Here is a 21,297-nt window from a genome sequence, read left to right as displayed (position 1 = left end):
CGTCGACGCCCGTGCGTCGGCCAGCCCGGTCGGCCGGATGGGCGCCTCGTTTTCTCGCCGCTTCGGGTCGAGTAGGACCATGTCGAGTTCCGGCGATGCCGCGCAAGCGCTCGAGTCGGGCAAAGCTCCCGGCAGCACTATCGGGGCATTGTCGCCGGGAAGCTCGAGAAAAGGGGCCCGCATAGGCGACCGAGCGTGCAAGAAAAGAAAGTGAACACTATTTGGAAGAGGCCTCATTCTTTAGCTTAAGATAATGTACAAGAAGTTGTTGTAATTTAGTATTTTGTATTGTGCTTGTGTACATTATTTAAATATATTTGAAATGTATGCGGTTGGAATTTGTGTTTTCTTCTCTTCGCACTGTGTTGCATTGCTGAAAAAAAAAAGTTCTTTGTAGCCAAAGCTGCTTTTTAAGTTAAAGCCTTCTTAGCCTAACCCACGGTTTCGTGTCGGTGTGTCAATACTTACTTAGTGAGATATATTTGTGTATGATACAATATTCATAGAGAGAACTCGGATGTGACGAATGGCCGCGACGATTGGACGGCTGAGTAGCTGTTGACAAGCAGTTGCGGGAAGCTCTACATGTTTGTACCAGAACGAGGCCTACGGGGGCATCATGATTTAGCTTATTTTCTGTAATGTGATTATGAACGTTCCTTTTTTGCCAATAGCGGCGTTAAAAATTTTCAGATATAGCAAAGGTACTTTTGCCTGTTGCATCTTCGTAATACGACGATGTTATACGTAATACGACGAGTATATATGCTACAAAAGTGATACAGTAAACTCTCAGTTGTACGAGCATCAATTTATATGAATATTTCAGAATAATGAACTTTTAGAAAATTCCCGGCGGTTTTCCTATGCAGTTTATGCCAAGGTATTTCGGTTAAATGAATTTCTGAATACCGAATATTTCAGTTGAACCAGCTTGATCAGTGAACCCGGGCTCATTTTTTCAATCAGTTCAACGAAGTTTTGCACTCTGCAGCACTGGCGTAGCTGATGCCCGCCGACTATCGGATCCGGAAATTGTTTCCAGTGTTTGTCCTGAAGAAGAGTGCGACGAAGAAGCTGCAATGTCAGGCAGATTCAAATCCTGTAATTCTAGCCGAGGCCCGAGACTGTAGGATGCCTTCAAATGTTGAGAGACTTCGTGTCTCAGCAACTAGCTGTGCCAGAGGAAATGCACAAAAACAGACTCTCTGGACAGCTTTGTTACTTCTTGCACTTTTAGAGCACCAGTGCAAACGAAACTTTTTTTTTTTTTTCAAAAATGAGATAGGCAGCAACGTAACTGTTATGCACTTCATACATATTGACTACGAAACACCGTAAATTGCATTTCACACTTTTGACTCGTGTGCATGCTGTGTCATATTGTTCCATGTTCTAGTGTATATTCAGTTTAGTGAACTTTCGGTTAACTATTTCCTTGGGTCCCTTAAAGTTCACTCAAGTGAAAGTTCGCTGTATGTGCAAGCAGGATGGGTGACACAGTGCAACTGGGCGCACCTATATGTGTTCTGAGAAATCTAACAAATCACTGCTACAATGCGCAGGTGTAATTTCGTAGACATTTTAAAGTGCACAAACCTCGTAATGAAATACTGCATTTATCACAGTGGCTTCTTCGAGTTATATTTGGCATATACATCATTGTTTTCCCACTGCATATGTGCCCGTTCTTGTTCAATCCCCCGATTTGAGTGCATGTGCCACATGGACAGAGGACTACGAAAGGCTTAAATGTATTTACATATGTGTCGTACTGCTCTGTGCATACACCTCTCTTGACGATTTTTCCTTCAAACAATGCCTTCATTCTTGTGACATCGTTGTACGGACAATCTTGCACAGGTTACATAAAGATGCTGATGGTGAGGTATCTTCATGCTCACTACGAGACGTCGATGCAGGGATGGCACAAGGACGAAGGTGATATTCGATGTTTGCCAATGGAAGAATGGTGAGGATGAGGCGTATGCATGCAAAGAGGTGTACGACGCCAAAAAAAAAAAGAGAGAGACAGTGTTAAGGTTCTATTTATTCTTGACTCTGACTTAATGAAAACAGGTATGTGCTATGTAACGTCACACACGTGCCAATCATCTCGGATAGCTAGTTGGAGTTGGTACAAGGAAAGCATGTGTGCGATTGTGGCCATCTAATCATTGTGCGGGGGAGAGCAAGGTGCGATTGCCACCAGAGAAAGTAATTATTCTTATTTTCTGTGTGTGAGCTATTCAGCGAAATTGCAGCAGCAGCAGCTGGCCAGCAAGGGCCAGCAGGGCTTGTGAAGAAAGCTTAGCTTTAAAGATAATGCCGTATTAGACTATATATACATTTATTTATTTATTTATTTATTTATTTATTTTTCAATACCCTAAAGGCCCCGAGAGGCATTACATAGGGGGGTATACAATTCACACATGATATTGTAATAGAAATGATTGAAGGCAACACTCAAGCACATATTTCGGTAGAAGAAACACTTTGTAAAAAAAAAGATGAAAAGTAATTGGGGTGAGAGTACATGGTACAATTCATATTTGCTGTACATGGCACTTTTCAACAAGGCACAAGTGGCAGGTGGGTGCGGGTAAATGGACATTTAGAAATTATACATATATATAACACAGGCCAGTCAAGAAGTGGCAGCTGAACATTTTATACATTTAAAAATGTGTGCAGGGCTGATTGGAAGGCAGACGGGTCAGTGATTGTTACGATATCTTGAGGTAGGGCGTTCCATTCATTCACTGATAACACCAAAGGGGAATTTTGGAATGTTTTGGTCCTAGCAAATATGGGAGACACTTTGCATACATGGTCATTGCGGGTGGACAGATAATGGGCGGGTAAGATGGGAGAAGATGAAAAAGATGAACCACAATAGTAAAGGGAGTGAAAAAAGGACAGACGAAAATATTTCCGTCGTGTGTCAAGATCCGGAAGATTAAGGGTCTGCTTTAGTGCCGACACACTTCGATATGGAGAGTAGGAGCGCAAAATAAAGCGGGCAGCCTTATTTTGAATTGATTCGATGCAATCAGAAAGGTTAGCTGTGTGAGGGTTCCAAATAATTGAGGCGTAATCGAGGGTTGTTCTGATAAGGGAGATGTATGCACGAAGTCTTGTGTCACTGTTTGCAAGGTACAGACAGCGTTTTAAAAAGTCAAGTTTTTTTATTGCCTTGTTAGTAATATGCTCAACATGCATGGCCCGACTTAAATCAGATGTAAGAATAACGCCCAGGTATTTAAAGGAAGAGGTTCGTTCGGGTATGCAATTGCGTAGAGTGTATACATTAGATGGAAAGGTTAGCTTGGAAGAAAATGTCATGACCTTAGTTTTATCTGCATTAATTTACATCTTCCATACGCGACACCATTGAGCTAATGTGGTTAAATCTTTTTGTAATATGGCAACGTCATCAGGGGTGGTTATCTGTCTGTAAATTACACAATCATCGGCAAACAGCCGTATTGTTGAAGTTATATTCGTAGCTATGTCATTAATATATATTTTTTTTATTTATTTTATTTATTTCATACTGCAGACCTAAAACAGGTCCAAGCAGGGTGGTTAAACACAACAATATTACAATGCATTATTCAATGAAGTAAGGTGGTAAGACACAACAGTAATAGAATGAGTCAAACAATTGAAACCGGCAACAACGAGTTATTCCAGTCTGTTATAGTTCGGGGAAAAAAAGAATACTTGAATACATCCGTCCGTGCAAAATAAGGTGTTAGTGAATTCGGATGATGGTGTCGAGTAAGCCTAGACGTTGTACTGAAAAGATACGATGCAGGATTAATTGATAAGTCTCCATTAATAAGCATGGTAAGAAATCGAATTCTTAAGTGTTGCCTTCTGTGCTGAAGGACTTCGATGCCATTATCATGCATTATTGCATTATTATATTTGATGCAAAAAAAAAAATCATAATAAAGCCAGGAAAACTGACAGCCTGGTTTGTTAATATAGTGCATTGAAGGTGAGGAACCACATGTGCCCATTCTGCTGTTGAGTGCCCACGTTGAATTAGGCATTCATTTGGTGCAGAAGCCATGCTGCAACCAAAACCATTTCATTTTCTTATTTATCTTTTTTTTTTCCCACATGTGAGTTGGTCTTGTACAATGCAATGTAAGAGACTGGCCTAGTTTAACACAACTTTGGCCACCTTTTGTTCGTGGCATTACCTTTTTTGTGGGGGAGAGGGAGGGGGGTACACAAATATATTTTTAGACCAAATGCGCTTGTCTACATTCATCACCAAAAGCAATCAAATATGATGGTAACATGACGTATATCTCTCGTGTAAGGATTGCTCTCTCTGACAATTTTATCACAGGAAAATGTAATGGCTACCTTTTTACTTCTCTATATTTCGTGTCGCAACTTTCTCCAAAAAGAAACGCTTCATTATTATTTTCTTGGCGAACTCCACCGCTGCGGCTGTGTGCATGCATTATAGACTCGAAAGTGTAAGAATACCTATGGTGGGTGCAGCGATATGTGCAATGCATTTCTGAAGTTGCCATGATCATCTACCAGCAGTAATATGTCTGAAAGTGTCCAAGTACATATGATTGACTAGATTTGTGCTTTATCATTGTGACTATTGGAGAACAATATGACGATTTTAGATGATGTAAGGAAGCTTCAATGTAATATTTCTTCTTCAACCACGGACTATAAAAGGTAACCGTGAGACGAGAAAAATGAAAATCGCATGGCGGTATGGCACGCACGCGCGCACACGTGCGGGAGGCCTCGTTGGCACGTGTACAAGAGGCACGTCGACGGCCGTTCTATTTCGTGCTCTCGACGACCCCTGGCGCCAGTCTCGCGAAAAGGCAAGAGGTCGAAGGCGGGTGTCTTCAGAGCTCAACGAGCAAGATCGCACTCGAACCATAGAATAAAGAACTCGAACGCCGCAGGGAAAGAATTCTAGCCATCGCTAGGAGACGCTGCGCGCCAGACAAGGGTCGGAGCCGACGAACCGGCAGCGGGCTCCCACCGCGTCACGGTTCCGGTGCCAAGGGAACGGCTGGAACGACAGCGCCGACTTCAGAGGACGTCGCCGACAGGGAAACCAACCGGGGCCGACATATGCGTCGGCGGGCCGTTGGAGTCGTCCGAGGTGCCCGCGTGGCCAGTCGAAGACCGCGTGGAGAAGAGCGGCAGAACAAGCCTCGCCGACCGACGTCGACGCTCCGTCCACCGTCGAAGTATACCGCCAGACGAGGATGCTTTCCGGAAGCAACCGTCGAAGATCTGCTCATCGATCCCCGAGCGACGCCACCTTGCCCACCGTCACCGGGATTCCGAAGCATCGGCGTCGGCCGTGGTGCTACGCGTTCTACTCCCGCAGCTCCTCTCAGGTGCAGAGATGGTCGAGAGCCGAGGCTCTGGTTGCGGGTCTCGACCGACGGCGACACGCGGAGACGTGAAGGCGGAAAGTCGGCGGCGTTGAGACTGCGGCGCCTCCGGCAGCCGCGCCGCAGAGTACCGCGGCGAAACGGCGCCGTCACGTCAACGCCCGTGCGTCGGCCAGCCAGGTCGGCCGGATGGGCGCCCCGTTTTCTCGCCACTGCGGGTCGAGTTGGACCATGTCGAGTTCCGGCGAAGCCGCGCTAGCGCGCGAGTCGGGCAAAGCTGCCGGCAGGACATTCGGGGCTTCGTCGCATCGAAGCTCGAGAAAAGGGGCCGGCGAAGGCGACCGAGGGTGCAAGACAAAGAAGTGAACACTATATGGGACAGGGATCATACTTTGTCTTACGCTAACATACAAGAAATTGTTGTAATTTAGTATTTTGTATTCTGTTTTGCACATTATTTAAATATATTTGAAATGTATGCGGTTGGAATTTGTGTTTTTTTCTTTTTTACTATTGTTGCATTGCTGAAAAAAGGAAATGCTTCGTAGCCAAAGCTGCTTTTTAATGTTTAAAGCTTCTCGGCCTAACCCCCTGTTTTGTGCTGGTCTGTCAGTATCGACCTAGTCAGATATACTTGTTTGATACAATAGAATATTGATATAGAGAACATATGTCAGATGTGACGAATGACTACAATTGACAGCCGGCAGAGTAGCTGTTGACAAGCAGTTACGGAAAGTTCTGCATCAATATGTTTGTACCAATAGACCCCGTCAGTGATCAAGAACGAGGCCTATGGAGCCATCATGATATTGTTTACATATTTTTCGTGATGCAATTGCAAATGTTTCTTTTTTATCATTATCAGTGTGTGTGCTAAAAGGTTGTGGATATAGCAACACATTTCTGTGTCTGATGCAACTTGGTAATACTGCGATGTTAAAGCATTTACTACAAACTTATACAGTTGAAACTCTATTTAACGTAGTGATGACCATGCTAATTATTTAATTTTATCTGGAAGTTTGCAAAATCGAGAAAAAATTTTCGTTTCTTCGAAACCTAAAATTGTCACATAGCGACACGCATAAGCTATCACAGCATTGAATTTGACACTAATCAAGCCATCTGTTGCATAAACTATGAAATAACGAAAGCAACCACTGCTGCCCCTATCAAGGCGGTGTTGAGTCTATAGATCTCTGCATGGGCGTGACGTGCAGCCTTGTCAAAATAAAGCTAGGGCCGTGACTAGGTCGCCTAGATGTTTTAAAGCATTAGCTTGAGATAGCACGCTTTAAGAAAAACCCGTCTGCATCAAAATTAGAAGTGACCGCTTTTTTTACTCATTTATTTCAGGAAAAACTTCGTTAAATCGAGTTTGGCCAATTAGTTTCGTTACTTCAGGTCGATAACATTGAGCCCTATAGGCACCTGCCAGGGAATGGAAATTTCTTCGTTAGATCGGGAACTTCGTAAAATCGGGCTTCGTTAGATTGAGTTTTAACTGTATATGCAAGCAGGATGCATGCTCAAAAAAAAAAAAAAAAAAACAGTTCCTTCATCCCCCAATTTATGGCTGATCCCCCAGAGTGGGTTGGGGCATTTCACTAGGGAACAAGAACAAGCTTAGTGGCTATATTTGAACGTCACGTTGGTGCAAGTGGGCGCACTTATAGAAGTTCAGAGAAATTGAAGAATAAATCACTATTACAACATGCAAGTGTAATTTCATAAGCATTTTAAAGTGCGCACACCTCGTAATGAAATAGTGCATGACTTGCAATGGCTTGTTTGAATTATATCTGGCCTACATCATTCTTTGCCCACGGCGTATGTGCCCGTTCCTGCCAATCCCTCAGAATTAGTATATGTGCAGCTCTGACACAAGGGGCGCAAAAGCCTTAAGTGTATTTACACATGTGTCGTACTGCTCTGTGCATACACCTCTGCTCACGATTTTTCGCTCAACAAGCGTCGAACATTGCCTTCATCCTCGCGACATCGTTGTATAGCCCACCTTGCACTCATTGACTCTTGCCGACTCGCTCGCATCATTATCGTTAAATGGTTTGGTCTTAAGTGTTTTGCCCGATTTCTCTTTTATAACAGGAGCTAGATTTAAACGCTTTTTATTTCTGAGTGGTAATGAATAATCCATACTTTCTGCAGATGATTTTCGACATCTAAAATTTTGGTGGAACACGAGCAAATGCCTTTCACGCCAATGTGAGGTGGTGCTATCGTGCTTCCACTGTAGAGTTGTCCACCTAGATTCTCACCTTCATAGACCTGGTTTATCCATAACTAACCTCTGCTCTTTTTGTAATGAACCAGAAACTAATGACCACTTCTTTCTTTCTTGCTGCCGCTTCTCTTTCCTCCGTAGAATGTTCCTCACATTTCCAACTAGTGAACTCGGTTTCGCACTTACAACTCCAAACATTTTGTCTGTTGGTGCCTGTCAATTAGGCACAAGCAATGGTTTGATGATTACTGCTCTGCACAAGTTCATTGAAGCATCTGAAGGGTTATGCTGCTAGGGACATATTATTATTACCTTGTTTTTAGTTAAGTTTATTTTTATTAATTTAGTTTATGCATAGGTACTCTAAAAATCTGTGTTGCCAGCCAATTGCCAAATGCTTCGTTCTGAATGTTCGCCTTTGCCCCTATTGAATGTTGTTGGGCGTACGTTTCAATCCATCCAGTGTGGCCAATCCCCTTCCTTGGTACGAGCCATTTTTTGAGGCAGCTACAACATCTTGCACAGGGTGCATAAAGATGCTGATGGTGAGTTACCTTCATGCTCACTATGAGATGTCAACGCACTGATGGCACGAGGACAAAGGTGACATTTGTTGCTTGTCAATGGAAGAATGGTGAGGGTAAAGTTTATGATGCAGAGAGGTATACAATGCGAAAGAAAAAGACAGTGGTAAGGTTCTTCCATTTATTGTTGACTATGTGGCTTCATGAAAACAGGTACTTGCTATGCAACATCACACACATGCCAATCATCTTGGATAGCTAGTTGGAGTTGGCACAAGGGAAGTATGCGTGCGGAGTGTGGCCATCACTGTGCATGAGAGACCAAGGTGCGATTCTGCGATTTTACAAAGTAATTATTTTTATTTTCTGTGTGCAAGCTGTTCAGCATAACTGCAGCAGCAGGTAGCCGGCAAAGGCAAGCAGTGCTTGTGAATAAAGCTTAGCTTTAAAGATAATGCCACATTAGACAACATATGCATTGCCTTTGATGCAAAAAAAATAATTATTATAATAGAAGAGTCATGAAAACAGCTAGCCTGGTTTGTTACTATAGTGCACCGAAGGTGAAGAAGTACAATTGCCCATTCTGCTGTTGAGTGGCCAGATCGAATGAAGCATTCATTTGGTGCAGAAGCCATGCTGTGACTAAAATCACTTTATTTTTTGTTTTTGTTTTTTTTCTATTCTCACATGTGAGTGGTATAGTGCAACGCAATGTACACTGCTGGCCTACTTTCACACAACTTTTGCCTGCTTGTGTTCATGGCATTTGCTTTCTTTTTTTCTTCTTGGTGGTGGGGGGGGGGGGGGTGAGGGAGGATGGAAATATGGAAATATCGTTTTAGACCTAATGTGCTTGACTGTGGTGTTCATTACTAACAGCAATCAATTAAGATGCTAACATAGATTTCTAATGTAGGGATTGCTCTCTCTCAGAATTTCATCACAGGAAAAGGTAAGCGCTATCTTCTTCCTTCTCTGTATTGTGTCGAAACTTTCTCCAAAAGGGAAAGCTTTATTAAAATCTGCCTGGCCAACTCTACCAGTATGGGTGCGAACATACATTATAGATTCAGAAGTGTAAGAACTTCTACGGCGGGTACGTGCAAGTCTGTGTAATTAATTGGTGAAGCCACCATCATCACCAACCAGCGGAAAAGCGTTCAAAGTACGTATGATTAACTATAGGTGCGCTTTAATGTCACTGACCATTGGGGAACCAAAAAATGCTTAAAAAAAAAAACTTCGATGTAATGTTTCTTCTTGAACCACGGACTAAAAGGTCACCGTGAAACGAGGAAAATGAAAATCGCTTGGCGGTTTTGCACGCACACGCGCACGTGCAGGAGGCCTCGTTGGCACGCGGTCACGAGACACGTCGACGGTCGTTCCATTTCGTGCTCTCGACGACCCGCAGTCTCCCGAGAAGGGCAGCGGTCGAAGACGGACGTCTCCAGAACGCAACGAGCAAGATCGCACTCGAACGCCCCAGCGAAAGAATTCTAGCCTTCGCTACCGTCGCCAAGCGATCGAGAGTACCAGCTAGGAGACGCCGCCCGCCAGAGAAGACCGGAGCGGTCGAATCGGCAGCGGGCTCCCACCGCCTCGAATGACGGCTCCGGAGCAGCACAACCGGCGCCAGGTGCCAAGCGAACGCCAGCGCCGACTTCCGAAGACGTCGCCGATGCCGAAACCAACCGGTGCCGACGTCGGCTGTGCGATACGGCGTCGTCCGCTGGGCGTCCGTGGACGAGGACCGCGTGGAAAAGAGCGGGTGAACAAGCCCCGCCGACCGACGTCGACGCTCCGTCCGCCGTCGAAGAACCGCCAACCGAGGACGCTTGCCGGAACCAGACGTCGAGGAGCGTGCTCATCCCCGAGCGACGCCGCCTTGCCCGCCGTCGTCGGGATTCCGAATCACTGGCGTCGCCCGCGGTTCTATGCGTTCTGCTACTCCGGCGGCTCCTCTGGTCCAGGTGGTTCCGGGTCTCGACCGACGGTGACGCGCGGAGACGTGAAGGCGAAAAGTCGGCGGCGTTGCGACTGCGCCCCCTCCAGCAGCCGCGCCGCAAGGGACCGCCGCCACGGGTCGACCCTCTGCCGCAGCGATGCCGGCCGCACAGCGCGGGCTGCGCGGGGCGAAACCGCGCCGCCGCGTCGACGGCCGTGCGTCGGCTAGCGCGGTCTGCCGGATGGGCGCAGCGTTTCCTCGCCCGCTCGGGTCGAGCTGGACCATGTCGATTTCCGGCGAGGAGCCGGGAACGCGCCAGTCGAAGAAAGCTGCCTGCAGCACATTCGGGGCGCCCTCGCCGTGAAGCTCGAGAAGTCGGCCGGCAAAGGCGAGCGAGGCCGGAAGAAGAATACGCGAAAATTATTTAGCGCGGGCGTAATTTCTTTTATTTAAAGTCAACGAGCAAGAAGCTCTTGTAATGTAATATTTTCTATTATATTTGTGTACATTATTTAAATATATTTGAAATGCTTGCGGTTGGAATTTGTGTTTTCTTCTTTTCACACTGTCCTGCATTAATGAAAAAAATGCTTCATGACCGTAGCTTTTTATTTTTTTTAATGCCTTCTCAGCCTTGCCCATGGTTTAGTGGTGGTCAGTTATCTGCCTGGTCGGATATATTTGTGTATAATAATACAATTGAATATAGAGATGTGATGAATGGCTGGGACGATTTGGCAATGGCCGGCCGAGTGGCTGTCTACGGGAAGCTCTGCATTGATAAGTTCATACCAGTGCACCCTGTTGGTGATCAAGCACGAGCCCTATGGAAGCATAAGGGCATATGATTACGTTCATTTTGCATGAGCTGATTGCAAACATAATTTTAGAGCACAGCTCCTAGGCACACATTCCTGCATTCAGCGGGCATAACCGAACAAATGAGCACAGCAAAAGATGAAAGAGCGAACGCGAAGCACAACGGGGGATGAGACTGCTATAGCAATGAGAGGATGAGAAGCGGAGGAGGAGATTATGGCGAAAGTGCAAGATGGGCTCTGCAGCGACGACCGCTACGAGATGGCACCAGAGTAGCATGCTTTCGTCTGTCCACCAATGGCGCCATCGATAAGACGTGTGGCAAGTGCTTCCACCAATATGATGTATGGAAACAAAGTGCTGCATGAGCGGAGCTAGGTCTGTCTGCGGCAGCTGCCGTTAATCGCACCCACACGTCACCCACGCACTGCCTATTGCAATCTCCCAATTAGCGACGCAGTCTCGCCACACCTCGCTCCGTTTGCAATGTGCAGCACGAGAAAGATTGTCCATGGCACCCGATATATTGCGAAATGCAAACACATATACAGCTGCGCTCAAATTTTGCATTAGTGAGTACTGTAATCGTCGGTGAATTTTTTTTTCACCAATATCAGGCTGTGTGATAAATTTAGGATATAACATATTTTTGTGTCAGGTGCAATTTCACAAATGTAAAGTTCAACTATATCAACGTCACAGCACAGTAACCTCCTGGGAAACTATACGGAAACCAGTGCATAAAAAGGCTATTATATAAAATTATTTACGATGCTCTGAGGCTTCCCAGCATTTATTCTAGGATTTCGAGGTCTAGGACCTTCACTTGCCACACAAAATAAAAATTAAAAAAATGCCAGGCACCTTTTTAGCGGACACTCACAGGTACAAACTGTAGTCCGAAACCTTCCCCTATAGTGCTTCACTAAATCCCCCTACTTCATTGAGATTTGTGTGAATGCTAGCGAAACTTGTTATTGGGTGAAACATACTGTACGCACATGGAATACGAGCATAAAAAAGTGGGAATATTCCATTTGTTTATCTTCTGTGCATGTGAATATTCTGCTTTTTCCACAAAGTGTGTGAATGTGTTAAGTCAACCGCTTGCCTGACCCTAGCAGAAGCAAAGATACTGGGTGAACAGTCTTGCACATGATTATTGCACACCTGCCAACCTGCGAAACTTTTAAAAAATGGGGGGAGAGAGGGGAATATAATGCATATTTTTCAATTAATACCCTGTGCACACACCCCAAGTGGGATGCTGCAATTCTATTCCAATTTTCTTGTTCACTTGTCGGTGGTCCAAGATGCACTTCACCCACACTAACATCAGGATTGCCCAATTGTGACCGGTGGACATTAAGAAAGAAATAGAATAGAGTGAAAAATACTGCCACATTACGCCTATCGAGATGTTTGTCTGGTTAATAAGATCCCTGCTCTTTACCTGTTTCTCTCATTTTCGATGTAGCCTTGCATTTAGTTTTCAATGTAGCCTTGCATTTAATTACACTTATGTGCATGTCACCATCATAATTAGCACACATGCAATTTCAGACATAGCATTCACACCAAGAATACTAGAGGAAGACCTGGCACGTCTGTTTCTGTACCTGCACTGATGCACATTACACTGATTTTCGTTGGCTCTGTCTGTACAGCGTGTAAAAAGAAAATTGTTGTGGCTCATTATATTAGCCCTGTTAAATCTCATTTGTCATTAAAAATGTGTAATACAGCAATGATTACTAATCTCACTTAGCACTTGGCTGCTACCATTTGCTTTGAAAACATTACATCAAAGAAAAGGAAAAAAAAAATACACTGACCAAACCTGGTCACCATTTCCATTAACAAACTGTCATCTAGTGCTGATATTATTTCTACGCACAAAATTACATGATAATATGCACTTGCTGTGAAGATTAAACACTTCGGCAGTCAAGTAAACATTGTGAGGCAAGCATCACAACCCAAGTGAGCTTTAAAAGAAGAATAAAAGAAGCAACAACAGGCTTTCCCAAAGAAGCTGCACCAAATCAGAAAAAAAGAATTTGCACTACCCAATTTTTGCACCACCCAAGATTTCTCACGGTGGCCGAATGATTGCAGTGCAAGATCTTTCTCTAGAAACCTCAGCATAAAGTTTCATGTTTTCAGGAACTCTTGTTGCTACAACAGCACTGTGACTATCGCCGTGTGGCAAGAAACAAGAGGCTGCTGTGAACAGTTGTTCTCCGTTTTACTGCTCTCAGTGTGTGAAAATTGTTACAAATGTACAGAAGCATGTCTGATGAGCTTGACGTGGGCTAGCTTGTCTCGGTAGGCGCATCGATCGTTGGTGGGTGTTCGAGGACGGAGTCGATGATGCCAAACTCCTTGGCCTGCATGGCACTCATGAACCGATCTCTCTCCATGGCGCTTTCTGCATTTTCAGACAACAACAACAACAACACGAGTCAGCACAATGGGCTGTGAAAAGGTTATATAAACTGTGCTGGGACAAAAATTTATTTCAATGATTTACAACTGTACTTGGTCTAGGGAGTTGAAGTTTAGTTGAATGAAGAAGATGCTGCAAGTGGCTAGCCTCTTCAAGACATATAGGTTCTAGTGTGCAAAACAGTTGTAACTGGATTCACACGATGGATTGAATTGCAATTTGACCTTTCAAATGGCCCATTGCGGGATCATACGTCATCCTATTCCCGTAGGGTCCTCTTGGCACTCCGCAAAATCATTCATGACACATCATAAATCAAAATTGCCATCTATATTTTTCGAGGGAAATACCAAAATAGTGGCAGTAAAACACCATAGTCTGGCAACAACCATCTTCAATCCAACTGAAAGCCACTCGTTGAATTTAAGCACATGCAGCAAATAAGACATGATTGATGCTGATAAAGAGATCAGCATTCCAGCATGTCCCTGCCATCAGCCCCCCTTTGCGGATGGAGAGTAGTGTTAGTTCATTCATGCTGTCATCTGTTTTTCTCCTCTGTCATTAAAATGCTAGCCGCTAAGTGATCCAATGCACTCATATGTCATGTGACCGATTTTTCCATGTTCACGTCCGTCATGTGAATCCAGGTCTAAGTTTGCCAATTTTTACTATAAGTACTGATGCGTATCAGCACAATAACTCAAGAGCCTTTATGCAGTCAGTGGCTGTGGGTAAATTATCAACCTTTTACAAGAATTACCCAAGACAAGGCACAAGACAATGAACTTAGGAGCAGATGCAATAAAAAGTATTTGAATGCCACTCAACATAAGGAGTTGAAGAGAAATGTGAATGGCTTACAAAATTTGGCTTTGGGGTGGACACAAAACTAACACATCAGTAGACAGGAGACCACACTTGTAAGCAAAACACAAGAACGGCTCACCTATGGTCTCCAGGGGCTGCTTGGTGTGCTTTGCATAGATTATGTTGATGGTCCTCTTCAACTTCAGGATCTCCTCAGCATGAATCTGGATGTCTGTTGCCTGACCCTGTGTTACATATGCAAGGCAGCAGTTCTAAACACAGTTAAGAGAAAAAAAGATGAACTATGTGTGTGTGGCACATCTGTGTTGTGTGTGTGTCACATGCACACATAAAATACCATATTTATTCAACTATAAGACAATGCTTTTTTCCCAGAATCCTTAGCCTTGAAGTCATTCCCCCCCCCCCACCTTTTACGCAAATTTTGCCTTTAAGCGTGGCTTCACGGCAACGTGAGTTTTGCCTTATTGCGTGGCTTTATGGCATCGCGGTACGCAATGCCATACAGAATACAGATGCTGAGCAGGCAAAAGAAGATGCAAAATACAAGGGAGAGAGATATCAACTTTACTTTACAAAGAACCCTTTCTCCACACTACTGGGCGAAAATTGCAATGCCGTGAAGTCACACTTAAAGGCAAAATTTGCATATAACCTGCACTGTTGAAGCTCCCTTCGCCCCAATTTCATGGTTGCAATTTTGGGTTTTGGCTGTGTTAATAATTCAGTACTTTGGGCAATCCCTGCCGAACCTTAATAACCCATCTGCTACTCTATATTGCCTTATATTAATGTGCATACTTAACTTCATTTAATGGGTTTCCAACTGCACCCTCGCCTTATAATTGTGACCACCTATAATCAAATAAATATTGTAATAAATAAATTTGCAGATCTATACAACTCCTCCAGGTTTACATCAAATTGCAAACGCAACACAGATGCTGAGCAGGCAAAAAAATAAAATGCAAAATTACAAGGGAGAGAGATATCAATTTCGTTTTACAAACAGCCCTTTCTCCGAGTCGTTTGCACTGGTAACACAGTGTCATGTGATGCTTTGAGGTTGCGAAATCCTCAACTGTGGTGCAGCCTTTCTTTGCATCTCGGTAACAAATCCGTCTTGTGACTGACTGTTTTAAGCCGTCATGGTAGATTTGGCGAACACTCGTATTGCATCACATGCAGCATCTCACAGCCTGGGAGACAAAGAAATCAACTAGGGAGACAAAGAAATCAACTAGTGTCACAAGCATCAGTGTGGTGGCATACTATATGCAACTAGTCTCCCTCATTGATATGAACCTATTTAAGAGATAGTGTCCAGGACAAGTGGCCTTACGCACCTTTCCTAGTGCAAGGTAATAGGACTAGACTGCTCGCCTGATTGCTGAAGCGCATACAATTAACAAAAGGGGGCTATGCTCGTGTAAGCGCACCATTTTTAGCACTAACACAGTAATTACACTCCTTGACGGTGCACTGTAAAGTCAGCATGCAGACAGCTGTGTAACTTTTGTTGTTCTTTTGTTGTTCTTTTGTTCACCCTTTAAGGACTAGACATAAAAGTACCCGAAAGAAGATGATCACTTTTCATCTAAATGTGCAAAATACACCGAGAATATGAACACTCAACGAAAAGTGAACAAATTTTGCAGAATCTTTCACAGAATAGGTTTGTTGCCTAAGCAAGCTTAGCCCCAAGCTACCTATGGCATTGTGTGGAACTAGTACAGAGGGTGCTTGTTGGATGTGAAACAGAGCTGTACATTGCATTTGCTCTACATTACCAATGTGACAACACTGAATACAAGAACTTAGCACATCGTTGTTGCTTTTTAGTAACACTTGCCCATAAAGTATTAAACAACATTCCTTTGTAGTCATTATCATGTGCTCTGTTTTCCCATCTTTATACGGCAATGAGCTCATGATTTCGTCCGTAGAATGCTAATACTATTTGTTTTGTCAGCAAAAAAAAAAAACCCTTCAGTTATTAGTCAGTAGTTCATGATGCATGTTCCTTTGGCTTGTCTTCATTTTCCATGCCATTGATTGTCACAAACTTTGTGTACATTCCACCTGCAAAAATGCTTCATTCCACTGCTACTGTTTTGAGCAACAAAGATGAGTGGGTGGAACAAGCATGCACATCTGCTTGCTGTAGTAGGCTGGACCAGCAGTGAATGCACCATCATCAAAACAAAAATATATGCAGATCCAACGCGCGTTGGAAACTATGTGCTTAACTAAATGCTTTGCAGCTAATGGCAATGCATACAATTTTGTTTATTTTCATCCTATACAGTGCGTAATTTCATAGCATGCTAGTTTATCCAACACAAATGTCACAACTTTATTGCGATGCAGTCTTTGTGTTTATGCACTGCATCATTCACAAGCTATGCCGAAATGCAACCTCCGAATCAGGTGGATGCCCAGTGCAAGACGTATATGCAGCGATATCACGAGGACAAAGGCACCGTATGATGCTTGTTTAGAGAAGAATATTGATGATGGATGTACGTACAGAAAAGTACAATACGTATCAAGCAACGTACAGGGATTCTGTATCTCTCGTATCATAGTTGGCCATGCCCATTCTGGAGGATTGGCCAAGAACGGGCACACTCCAAGTGGCACATAGTGAGTGACCAAACCAAAGAAATTTAAGTAAATCAAAGAATGCATTAAATATATTTCACAGTTCCATTAACAGATCGGTACGCTTTAGAGATGCCTGTGAGTCGATATCACATATATATGTGCAGGTTTTATTATCAAGTTAATTTTTTTGTTACGGAGAACAGAGGTTCACATCCAGAGCAGCACATAAGCTGCTTAGCGGGAAGTTTAATATAACCTTCGTATATATCCCCACAAATATATCCACCGAGGGAGTGACCGACCTAGCAGCCAGGCAGCCAAGCCAAACCCGGAAAAGTAGGCAGAAAAAATTTAATTTAGATCTTGAAACGCTGAGCCACATGTAAAAACTTTTGAACATGAATAAACTTTACAGACTCTTCTAGGCACATTCAGCTCTGCGCAACAGTCACAGATGCACTCACGGCAGCGTGCCCAGATGGCTGGTGGACCATGATGCGCGAGTTTGGCAGGGACTGGCGCATTCCTGGTGTGCCAGCACACAGCAGCAGGCTGGCAGCACTGCAGGCCTGGCCAATGCACCAGGTTGCGATGGGTGGCATGATGTACTGCATTGTGTCGTAGATGCCTAGACCCGCCGTTACCGACCCACCTGCACGTGGAAATGCGTGCACCACTTAGACTAAGATGTTGGACAGGCATATGTTCAGCAAGCAGCAAGCAAAGTGGACAGAATGGCTGGCTCATATGTACGCTTCACAATGCGAGGAGTTGTGTCCGATGCGTGTGGTCTCACTATGCCTGCCGCTGTCGTGGAGAGCATCAACAAGCCTCAACATTTGCAATGCCTTCCATTGTGCACTGAAGGTTCCTGTGCTGAACATGAACACTGGTTACCAAAACATTGGTTCAGACTTTCCACCACTGGAAACAGGTCTTCTTTAAAATGTTTATCACATTAGCCAGTGAGATAAACGATGGATGGCTCCCCCCTGAGGGAAAGCTGTATGCCACAATGCCTGCATCACAAAAGCTCTGCATACATTGCGAGGCTCCTTGCTTTGGTGTTGCAATCAATCATTAACTTGTGTGTAGGCATGTCTTGCCTATCTCTACATGTGTGTGCAATCTCTCTCCTTTGTTGCAACCATGCTTTCATCAAAGATAGGGGATCCTTTTTATTGGTGACATCAATACAGTCGACCCTCATTATAATGAAGGTGCATCTGACGTGAAAATACCTTCATCATGTGCAATATTTGTTAAAAGTATATATATTCATTACATGCTATTAGCGAGAAGCATTTTTATTTACTTAATTACATGGGACAAAGTGTTATATCCTTGTTCATTGTACCGAGGTTCAAAAGTACAGTAATCAGAAATGAAACTTTTAAACTCTCCTAGCAATTTACGGGCCTCTACGTTTTAACGCACGGAAACTTCTTGTTTTCCACTAAGCTGTAATCAACTTGACTGCATTTGGCACTTACTTCCCTCGAGTTATTTCACACTTGATTGCATTTCCAACTCTGAAGACTACTCGCTTCGGAGGCTGTGAAACAACTAAATGTGAAACAGATGTCAAAGAGTACATACCTGGGCTATTGATGTACATGTGCACGGGCTTCTTGTTGCTCTCCGACTGTAGGAACAGCAGCTGTGCCACAACCAGGCTTGACATCTCATCCGTGATCTGCGGTGTCAAAGTATGTACCATTATGTTATATCAATCAATTGACTGATATTTATTGAAATATTTAGCTCTTACTCCACTTGGTCAACTAGCAAGGCAATTTGTGTGAAATTTGCTGCATTTAAAAGAAACAGTAAGTGCTTGTTGGGACTAGCCCTTTCTTTTTTATTGAGGTCTCAAATTTCTAGCAAGAGGTCACAAAAATGAAATTAAGTTTGTAACACTGCAACAAAAAGAGATGCCTCAATTCTCCAAGTAGCTGCTGATAGTTTAACTGCCAGGTTAACTTCTAAAGCTTTTTGCTAATGTCCCAAAGCATCGTAATAAAGTATGTCTAATTTCAGCAACATAGATGACTTAAATATGTGCCAATATTTCTCGGGCATATGGGTGCTTGCAAGTTATACACCCGTAAGGATTTTTGCTCCCTCCCTCTATACGAATTCAGCTGTTGTGTCCCCAGGTTATAGTATCGTACAATCACTTCCTGGGATACTTTCGCTTTTAAGTTTTACATTCCAAAACCACGATCTGATTATGAGGCACGCCGTAGTGTGGGACTCCTGGAATTTGGGCCATCTGGTGTTCTTTAACGTGCACCTAAATCTAAGTACACGGGTGGTTTCGCATTTCGCCCCCATCGAAATGCGGCCGCCGTGGCCAGGATTCGATCCCGCAAGCTCGTGCTTAGCACCCCAACACCATAGCCACTAAGAAACCACGGCGGGTACCTTCACTTTTGTGAGATTTTGCGTGACTGACACCAGATGCATTGGTGCTTATGGTGAGGCAGTGTGCCAAAAATGCTGTTGTTCATAGACACTGATGCATTGGACGCTAGTCACGCGAGAGCGCCTCCAAGAGTGATCATCCAAGAATACTGCCCCATGAACAAAACCTACATCCCAATCAGTGACCGGATGCCACATTTGGTGAACCACTACAAGAAGTACGGCATGCATTTTCAGAAATCACAGTTGCTCAACGACGCCGTACTCTACTAGTTTATACGACTTTACAATATCTGCAATGAAATGTTGTTCTGCAATAACTGGTTTGTGGAAGTCATGTCCCAGTACCAAGCATCTGTTGCAAAGTGAAGCGACAAGTCTGAAAGAAACACGGAACCGTGATACATACTCAGTGTGCTCGAGCTGACATCGACAAGAAAGGTCATTCATGCTGTCAGTGAGGTATGCATGTAACCTGTGGTGCTTTTGCTGTGGCAGACAATTGTTTTTGCTTTATTGCAAACCCAGCACCATGCCAAAGAATGTATGAACATCTTCTCAGTGCTAGGCTGTGTATCAAGATACTGTGATGGGTGAGTAGGCCAACAAGCACAAACTTACTTTACTGCCAGAAACGTCAGTCTGCTGCACTGCTGGAATGGAAGGTCCATAAGGTTCACCTGTGCTTTGTGAACTAGTTCAGAACTCGCTGTAATTTTTTACTCATTTCATCAGTCAACGTGGTGGCATGCACACGTTGCCGTTAGTTTCACACTGTGCAGGTATTACACAGAATGCGTTCGCAGCCTTTCCTGCCCTAATGGGAGAGAGGGGAGCAGGCGCATCACACAGAAGTTTCTCGGTCGATTCTTCACAGCTACAGAACTCACATTAACCAGATCGTGAACTGTAGGGCGAATGGTAATGGCCTTAACAGAAAAACATAGAAGACAGCAAGGCGATAACAAGGTGCTATTGTGTCGCTGTCTCTGTTTTCCAATAATATGCTTCGAGCAGAATGGCACGATTGCTGCCAACGTTGCGAACTCCGTGGCCCAGACAAATGCGGATGTGTCGGCGACAATGCAGTGTTAACGACTCCATTTGTCGCAGTCCTAATGAACAACTTGCAACTAAGAAAAAGTAAGCCCATCCCTGCCAGCAATATACACACAGCAGTTATTGAACCACGTAAGTTTATATTGTTATTAACACACTAGTAATAATATACTACGGCATGCGGACCCTCGGCCGTTTCAGTTACTTGAACAAAAGTCGGTGAACAGGGATAGTTATGCCGACAACTACAAGAAGTACAAGACTGAACGCTGAAGTCGTAGTAGCTAGCATATGCTGGAAAAAGAAAAACAAGAGTCAGACCTCGCAATCCTAAGGCAGACAACTATAAACTTTGAGTTTTCACTTGAGCGGCACCTGTTTTATATAATGCAGTGGGGCCCGCATATGTCCGACGGCGTTGATTGCGTCAAATGATCACGGAAGTTTCAAGTGGACCTATACTTGGCACACGCATACCGTCACCTTGAAAAGGAGCGCGCGCCTAGCTCGTAGCCGGCTCTCATCAACTCACCGGGCCCATGACACACACGATCCGTTCCTTGAGCAGCCTGCTGTAGATGTCGTAGGCCCGCTCTCCGCGGCCAGTCTGCTCGATCACGATCGGTATGAGCGGGTAGCGCAGGGACCGACTTGTGCGGAGAGACCGGCACGCTTGAGTCCGCGCTGCGAGGCTCGGACAGAGTTTGATCGTCTGCAGATAAAAGTTCTGTTCAGTTTTATTGCGCAAGAGGGAGCACCACTGAATGCATAAACATTGCGACAGCTGTATCTCCGACGGAGAGTATTCTTACCTTTCTTAGGAAATTCATTCTTTGAATGGAAAGTTTAGCACGGGACAAAACAGAAACCAGACGACCGCAAGTGATGGCGATGCTGCTGCTGTTGCACGATTCTACTCAAACTATTTTAAACGTAATAGTTTTAAAATAAAAAAACAAGCTATTTTGTTATTAAACTTTATA

The 21,297-nt window shown here is 44.2% G+C and overlaps 1 protein-coding gene and 1 long non-coding RNA gene across 2 annotated transcripts; one reads left to right on the top strand and one right to left on the bottom strand.

Moving 5' to 3' along the window:
* Positions 1–6,797: 6,797 nt before the first annotated feature.
* LOC140214188 (uncharacterized) lies at positions 6,798–10,665 on the top strand. The gene is made up of 2 exons (XR_011891098.1): positions 6,798–8,192; positions 9,518–10,665. It is a non-coding gene; the product is annotated as an uncharacterized lncRNA (long non-coding RNA).
* Positions 10,666–13,170: 2,505 nt separating this feature from the next.
* On the bottom strand, positions 13,171–21,231 carry ClpP (Caseinolytic protease proteolytic subunit). Its single transcript, XM_050168231.3, has 6 exons — positions 21,127–21,231; positions 20,847–21,026; positions 18,428–18,524; positions 17,293–17,480; positions 14,340–14,445; positions 13,171–13,372 (listed from the first exon to the last, which is right to left on the bottom strand). Exons 1-6 carry the CDS (start codon positions 21,142–21,144, stop codon positions 13,257–13,259), a joined length of 705 nt encoding a protein of 234 aa, XP_050024188.1. The 5' UTR covers positions 21,145–21,231; the 3' UTR covers positions 13,171–13,256.
* Between the last annotated feature and the right edge of the window lie 66 nt (positions 21,232–21,297).

This window comes from Dermacentor andersoni, chromosome 11 (assembly GCF_023375885.2).
Source record: "Dermacentor andersoni chromosome 11, qqDerAnde1_hic_scaffold, whole genome shotgun sequence".
Taxonomy (NCBI): domain Eukaryota; kingdom Metazoa; phylum Arthropoda; class Arachnida; order Ixodida; family Ixodidae; genus Dermacentor; species Dermacentor andersoni.
Note: the sequence above shows the minus strand (reverse complement) of the source record. Positions and strands in the feature narration are given on the sequence as shown.

Bases quoted from the DNA above. Each gene is read 5' to 3' on its own strand.
- ClpP (XM_050168231.3), bottom strand. The intron at 18,525-20,846 runs GTGAGTTGATGA...TTGACACCGCAG, and splicing joins TCGTGTGTGTCATGGGCCCG to ATCACGGATGAGATGTCAAG. The intron at 17,481-18,427 runs GTATGTACTCTT...TTCCACGTGCAG, and splicing joins CATGTACATCAATAGCCCAG to GTGGGTCGGTAACGGCGGGT.